The sequence below is a fragment of the Lepidochelys kempii genome, chromosome 8, assembly GCF_965140285.1.
Source record: "Lepidochelys kempii isolate rLepKem1 chromosome 8, rLepKem1.hap1, whole genome shotgun sequence".
Taxonomy (NCBI): domain Eukaryota; kingdom Metazoa; phylum Chordata; order Testudines; family Cheloniidae; genus Lepidochelys; species Lepidochelys kempii.
The window spans coordinates 52,424,886-52,432,171 of NC_136387.1; the positions used below are offsets into that span (position 1 = coordinate 52,424,886).

At 48.5% G+C, this 7,286-nt stretch overlaps 1 protein-coding gene across 2 annotated transcripts in view; it reads right to left on the reverse strand.

Moving 5' to 3' along the window:
* LOC140915916 (ADAMTS-like protein 2) overlaps positions 1 to 5,782 on the reverse strand; it is a 45,288-nt gene extending 39,506 nt beyond the window's left edge. For both annotated transcript variants that reach the window (XM_073356538.1, XM_073356537.1), the window contains exon 1: positions 5,625 to 5,782. Coding sequence is in view for 1 of the 2 variants with exons in the window: in XM_073356537.1 (XP_073212638.1) it covers positions 5,625 to 5,726 (102 nt within the window). In the remaining variant the exon portion in view is untranslated. The remainder of the gene's footprint in view (positions 1 to 5,624) is intronic.
* Positions 5,783 to 7,286: the final 1,504 nt, after the last annotated feature.

The window sequence follows — 7,286 nt, forward strand, 5'->3', positions numbered from 1 at the left end:
TCCAATTTATATTAGGGCTGTCAAGCAATTAAAAAAAATTAATCACGATTAAAAAAATGAATTGCGATTAATTGCGCTGTTAAACAATAATAGAATACCATTTATTTAAATATTTTTGGATGTTTTCTACATTTTCAAATATATGTATTTCAATTACATCACAGAATACAAAGTGTACAGTGCTCACTTTATATTTTTATTAGACGTATTTGCATTGTAAAAAAACCCCAAAAGAAATAGTATTTTTCAGTTCACATAATACAAGTACTGTAATGCAATCTCTTTATCATGAACGTTGAACTTACAAATGTAGAATTATGTAAAAGAAAAACTGCATTCAAAAATAAAACAATGTAAAATTTTAGCGCGGGGGTGGGCAAACTACAGCCCACCAGCCGTTTAATCTGGCCCTCGAGCTCCCGCTGTGGAGCAGGGTTTGGGGCTTGCACTGCTCTGGCACTCCAGCTGGGGAGCAGGGTTGGGGGCCACTCACACAGCTCCCGGAAGCAGCGTCATGGCCCTCTCTGGCTCCTACGCATAGGGGCAGCCAGAGGGGGCTCTGGTCTGCACGCTGCCCCCACCCGAAGCACTGCCCCCACAGCTCCCATTGGCCTGGCACCACTGCCAATGGGAGCTGCAGGGGCGGTTTCTGCAGATGGAACAGTGTGCAGAGCCACCTGGCTGCGCCTCTATGAAGGAGCCAGAGAAGAGACATGTCTCTGCTTCCGGGAGCTGCTTGAGGTAAGCACCACCCGGATCCTGCACCCCTGAGCCTCCCCCCATGCTCCAACCCCCTGCCCCAGCCCTGATCCTCCTCCTGCCCTCCAAACCCCTCGATCCCAGCCCACAACACCCTCCTGCACCCCAAACCTCTCATCCTCAGCCCCACCCTGGAGCCCTCACACCCCACCACCCTGCCCCAGCCCTGATCCCCTCCCACCCTCCAAACCCCTCGATCCCAGCCCGGAGCACCCTCCTGCACCCCAAACCCCTCATCCCTGGCCGAACCCCAGCATCTGCACCCCCAGCCACAGCCTGAACCCCTTCCTGCACCCCAATCTCCTGTCCCAGCCCTGATCCCCCTCCAGCCCTCTGAACCCCTCGGTCCCAGAACGGTGCACCCTCCTGCACCCCAAACTCCTCATCCTCAGCCCCACTCCAGAGCCCACACCCCCAGCCGGAGCCCTCACCCCACCCACACCCCTGCTGCAGCCCGGAGCCCCATCCTGCCCCTGAGCCCCACCCCAGAGCCCGCACCCCCAACCAGAGTCCTCACCCCCTGTCATACCCCAACCCCAATTTTGTGAGCATTCCTGGCCCTCCATACAAATTCTATTACCAGATGGGGCCCTCAGACCAAAAAGTTTGCCCACCCCTGTTTTAGAGCCTACACGTCCAATCAGTCCTACTTCATGTTCAGCCAATTGCTCAGACAAACAATTTGCAGGAGATAATGCTGCCCACTTCTTGTTTACAATGTCATCTGAAATTGAGAACATTCTCAATGTTCTCAATTTAATGTAAACAAGAGAGGCATTCTCATGGCACTATTGTAGCTGGCGTTGCAAGATATTATTTACCTGCCACATTCGCTAAAGATTCATATGTCCCTTCATACTTCAACCACCATTCCAGGGGACATGCTTCCATGCTGATGATGCGTTCAGTTCGATAACCATCCAGAGCTGTGCAGACTGACACCTGTTCATTTTCATTATCTGAGTCAGATGCCACCAGCAGAAGCTTGATTTTCTTTTTTGGTGGTTCGGGTTCTGTCGTTTCCGCACCGGAGAGTTGCTCTTTTAAGACTTCTGAAAGCATGCTCCACACCTCGTCCCTCTCAGATTTTGGAAGGCACTTCAGATTCTTAAACCTTGGGTTGAGTGCTGTAGCTATCTTTAGAAATCTCACACTGGTACCTCCTTTGCATTTTGTGAAATCTGCAGTGAAAGTGTTCTTAAAACGAACATGTGCTGGGTCATCATCTGAGACTGCTATAACATGAAAATGCAGAATGCAGGTAAAACAGAGCAGGGGACATACAATTCTCCCCCAAGGAGGTCAGTCACAAATTTAATTAATGCATTATTTTTTAATAAAAAGAAAAGGAGTACTTGTGGCACCTTAGAGACTAACACATTTATTTGAGCATAAGCTTTTGTGAGCTACAGCTCACTTCATCCACTGAATGCATCCGATGAAGTGAGCTGTAGCTCACAAAAGCTTATGTTCAAATAAATTGGTTAGTCTCTAAGGTGCCACAAGTACTCCTTTTCTTTCTGCGAATACAGACTAACACGGCTGCTACTCTGAAACCTATTTTTTTAATGAGTGTCATCAGTGTGGAAGCATGTCCTCTGGAATGGTGGCCGAAGCACAAAGGGGCATATGAATGTTTGGCATATCTGGCACGTAAATACCTTGCAACGCCCGCTACAAAAGTGCCATGCAAAAGCCTGTTCTCACTTTCTGGTAACATTGTAAATAAGAAGAGGGCTGCATTATCTCCTGTAAATGTAAAGAAACTTTTTTGTCTTAGTGATTGGCTGAACAAGAAGTAGGACTGAGTGGACTTGTAGACTCTGAAGTTTTACAGTGTTTTGTTTTGAGTGCAGTTATGTACCAAAAAAAAAAAATCTATATTTGTAAGTTGCACTTTCACGACAGAGATCGCACTATAGTATTTGTAGGAGGTGAACTGAAAAATACTATTTCTTTTGTTTATCATTTTTACAGTGCAAATATTTGTAATAAAAAATAATATACACTTTGATTTCAATTATAACCCAATACAATAGATATGAAAATGTAGAAAAACATCCAAAATATTTAATAAATTTCAATTGGTATTCTATTATTTAACAGTGCAATTAAAACTGTGATTAATCCCGATTTATTTTTTTTTAGTTAATCGCATGAGTTAACTACGATTAATCAACAGCCCTAGTTTATATATAATGCTTATTGTATTCACATTGCTTTATGGTTGCGAAGTATTGCAAAACATATGGGGCAAAAGCTGCAAACATTTGAAACAAAGTCCCTTTGCCAAATCCTAGGTGTGACAAGGTTAGATAGACTAGAAAGGATGACATCCATAGATCAAAAGTGCAGTATGACCACAGTCCTCAAAATGTGCCAGAATGACCCAACTACCTACAATTGTTCTGTAAGGAAGAGTGCATGGAGAGAAAGGCCATGGACAACCAAGGAGATGTCCAAGGTATAACTTGGTATATAAAACCACCCAGGCAACCCCCAAAAGGTTCAAACAGGAGCTCAAAACAGATGTGGATGGAATCTGCTCATAAACCTCAGTGTTGGGGGAAAGCAATAAATGAATGCGCATGAGCTATCCTGAGGTAAAAACCCAGTGAAGATCAACTACTTTAGTTTTACCATGAGGTAAACAAGTCAAAGTCAACCCCAGGTGGCAGGTTAGTGGTGACCTCACCCAATTTACCACACAGTAAAACTAAACTGTCTTGTCTTCAGTGTGTTTTACCTTGGGATAGCTCATATACAGGGTATATATTTCAGGGTAATTAAGGTACATGAAGAAAAGGAGGACTTGTGGCACCTTAGAGACTAACAAATTTATTTGAGCATAAGCTTTCGTGAGCTACAGCTCACTTCATCGGATGCATGAGTTATCCCAAGGTGAAAACACAGTGAAGACAAGAGACTTTTGTTCTACCACAAGGTAAATTAGGTGAGGTCAGCACTATACCACCACTTGGGGTTGACCTTGCTTTGTTGACCTCATAGTAAAACTAAAGGGGCTGGTCTTCCCTGTGTTTTTACCTCAGGATAGCTCATGCACACTATTTACCCTGAGTTAATAAATATACCTTCTTTTTAGCAGTGAAGACAAGGCCATAGATGGAAGTCGAACAGGGCAAGGAGCACTGAATCAACCATCTGCAATAAAGAAACTATATGGGGTTCCTTCAGAGACGTTAAGCACAGAGCCCGTTGTGCTCAGCGACCCATGAAAGCTGAGAGGAGGTCGCGGCACTGTTCAGTGGAATGATTGAAGTTAGGATTTTGCCTCCTCCAGTCATAATAACAGAGGTGGTTCTTACAGGCCAGGCCTTTGAGTGAGTGCCCTATAATAAGAGGATTTCACAGAAAGGGCTTTACAGCTGCTAGGAGACAAGTGTTATTAAAGGGGACAGAGCTCTAATAAGAGCCTGGCTGCTGGGTCAGAGGGTGTGTCTCTGCCCTTCCAGAAAGGACAAAATGAATGGCTTGAGGGCTCCAGTGCTCACACAGCTACAGAGAATGGTGAAATGAGGCTGGCTAACCAAGGAGCCTACTTCACACATACTTGGGGGGTAGGGGGGTGGGAGGAGAAGTGGAGGGGGAAGGAGGGAATGGATCAGTTTTCATCTCCATCCACAGGCTTGTGAGCACTGGTTACCTGTGGTACAAAGGGCATGGCTTCTTTGCTGCTCATAAAAGAATAACACAACAATATTCTTTCACAATACCCCAGCTTTAAAGGAAGGGGTCCATAATTTGGTGGATGAGGGTAGTTATTCCCCTGGACAGTTGTGGGCTAATTCTTGACCAGTTTACGCACTTTTCAGGGGAAGAGCCCTATGTGTACAATTCTGATGGTGCTGATCTGCGCTCCTGCATTGCCAAAAGCTGCCATTTCACCTCCATCACTCCTTTCTGAGTGCCAGAGTCATTGCTGTGTCTGAGGGGTCCAGTCCTCGGAGGGAACTCTAGGGCAAGCAGCACAAAATCCCTTTCCCAACCAGCCTTGAAGCACAATGCTAGGGAAAATCAGATGCACAACATACTTGTCCCATTGAACCGCCCAGATTTTTAAGCCTTTCCATTGGGATGTGGGTGAAAACAGAAGCGGAGCATCAGAAAAAATCAAAGAAAGCCTTGACAAGTTTTATAAACCTAGGCACCATATGGGGTTGGCTGGGTTCTGCCTGTTTTACAGTCAGGGAACTGCAATCTTCCTTCCAGATCCAAGGTCAAACTCCACTCACCTTACTCATGTGGGCAGCCCCTGGGTACCGTACCCCTGCCTGACCCCTCCTCACTTCATCAAAGGCATTTCTAGGAGTTTAGCGCTGGTTTAGTGCCGTCACACCCAACACAGTAAGAGCCGCCCAATGCCCACCAGGGCTGAGTCTTGCCCCACACCTGGACTCTAGCCACGGCTGAGTCAAACGTGGGCAGGGGGGACAGGGGTTGCCTTTTTTCACCCCACGTGAGTTTGTGGAGCTCCTAGGAGGCTTTGAAAACAGCTTGCCTTTCCTGATTTCATTGGGGCCGCTGGACATGTCTCCGCCAGGGTCTTATCGCCTCCTCCTGGGCAGCTTGAAAGGGGGGTGGGGGACATGGGGGAAACAGACAAGACAGGAAAAGATCCGAGCTGTTACTATGGAGTGGGGGTGGGGGATTAACCCTGGGAGCGGGGCAGCTTGAAGAGGGCCATCTAGGCAGGCCACCTAGGCCGCCTGCCCCAAGCCCAGGGCAGGGCACCTTTGCTTCTCGGCTCTGGCTCCAGCGCTCCGCAGGGGCTCAGGGCTGCGTGCCTGCAGATCGGATCCCGCTGGGGCTCGGAGTAAGCGCCCCCCTACCCGCCCGCCCCTTACCTTAGCGCCCGGGGCGGCGGCGATCAGCAGCAGCAGGAGCAGCGGGGCCAGCCGCCGGCCGGGAGAGCCGCGCGGGGCGGCCATCCTGCGCTCCTGCTCCATGGGAACAAGGCAGCGGCGGCGGCAGCCCGGAGGCAGCCGCAGTCGCCTGAGCGCAGCCCTGCATGGCTGGGTAATTAATGACTTTCCAACCTGTTTGGTGGCTGGGCGCCCGCAGCTCCGCGGGGCCCTGATTGACACAAGCCGACCTGAGCCACCCGCAGCCCGGGGAGGGCGGGGGCCACGTGCCCCTGCCCCTGCCCCTGCCCCTGCCCCGCATTCCTCCCGGGCTCGGGGAGGTTTGGGACGCAGACAAAGGAAGCCAAACCCGGCGCAGCAGGATCCCTGCCCCTCCCCTCCGCAGCCCCGGTCCCTTGCGGGGGCCTCGGGCTCCCTCCAGCCAGGGCTTGGGGACAGGCCAGGACCAGCACCCCCTCCCCAAACTGTGTGTCTGAGAATCCGGATCCACATCGGATCAGGCCACTCCGCATTGCCTGACCCCTTCTGCCCAGGACAGCCTGGCTCCCGCTGGCAGATGTCCCTGAATGAAGGAAGTAGGCAAGTGTAGTAGTTATAGCCCCACTTTGCAGCTAGGGAAACTGAGGCGCGGGGCAATTAAGTCTGGGCAGGGCTGGGAAGAGAATCCCAGTCTGGTGACCATATTGTTCACCCTTAAAAGAAGGGTCACTTTGGTGGTGACAGTGCTTGAAGATTGTGAAATGGTCCCACTGAAGATCAAAGGGCATTCTGGTGCTGGTGTCTGGACTCAGGGCACCACAGGCATATTTCTGTGCATAAAGGCTTTTTCCTGGTAACTGAGTCTGGTCTGCACCTAGTGTGGATGCAGTTATAAGGTGCCTTATATTGGTACAGCTTATTCCCCTTCCCATACAGGAATAAGATTTATACCGATATAGGAACCCTTAAACCCCTATAATTGGGCGCTGTTGTACTGCATAGTAGTATGGATAAAGAGGTAACAACTTCCTAGTGTAGACAAGATCCGAATGACTTTATTGTGAAACACTGAACAAGTGGCATGAATGTTCACTTTGAGCAAAGGAACAGCTTTGATCTTGTCTCCTCTGATTCCTCCTTTCACTCCAGACACTGATCATCATACTGACCACTCCTTCCACTGAACTGTTTGTTCCAGGTCAACATAGAGGAATTTCTATTTACTTGTCTCAAAAAAACACTTTGGTCTGGTCTACACTATAGAGTTAAAAGAAAAGGAGTACTTGTGGCACCTTAGAGACTAACCAATTTATTTGAGGATAAGCTTGGCATCCGATGAAGTGAGCTGTAGCTCACGAAAGCTTATGCTCAAATAAATTGGTTAGTCTCTAAGGTGCCACAAGTACTCCTTTTCTTTTTGCGAATACAGACTAACACGGCTGTTACTCTGAAAACTATAGAGTTAGGTCAATAGAGGGCAGCTTATGTTGACCCAACTATGAAAGTGTCTGCACTTAAATTTTGCTTCCGCTGACGTAACTGTCCAGCTGTGCTGACTTAATAAGTCCACCTCCATGAGCGGCGTAGAGTCAGGGTCAATGTAGTTAGGTCAACACAGTGTCAGTGTAGACACTGCGTTGCTTATGCCAACTGACAGTGGCTTTC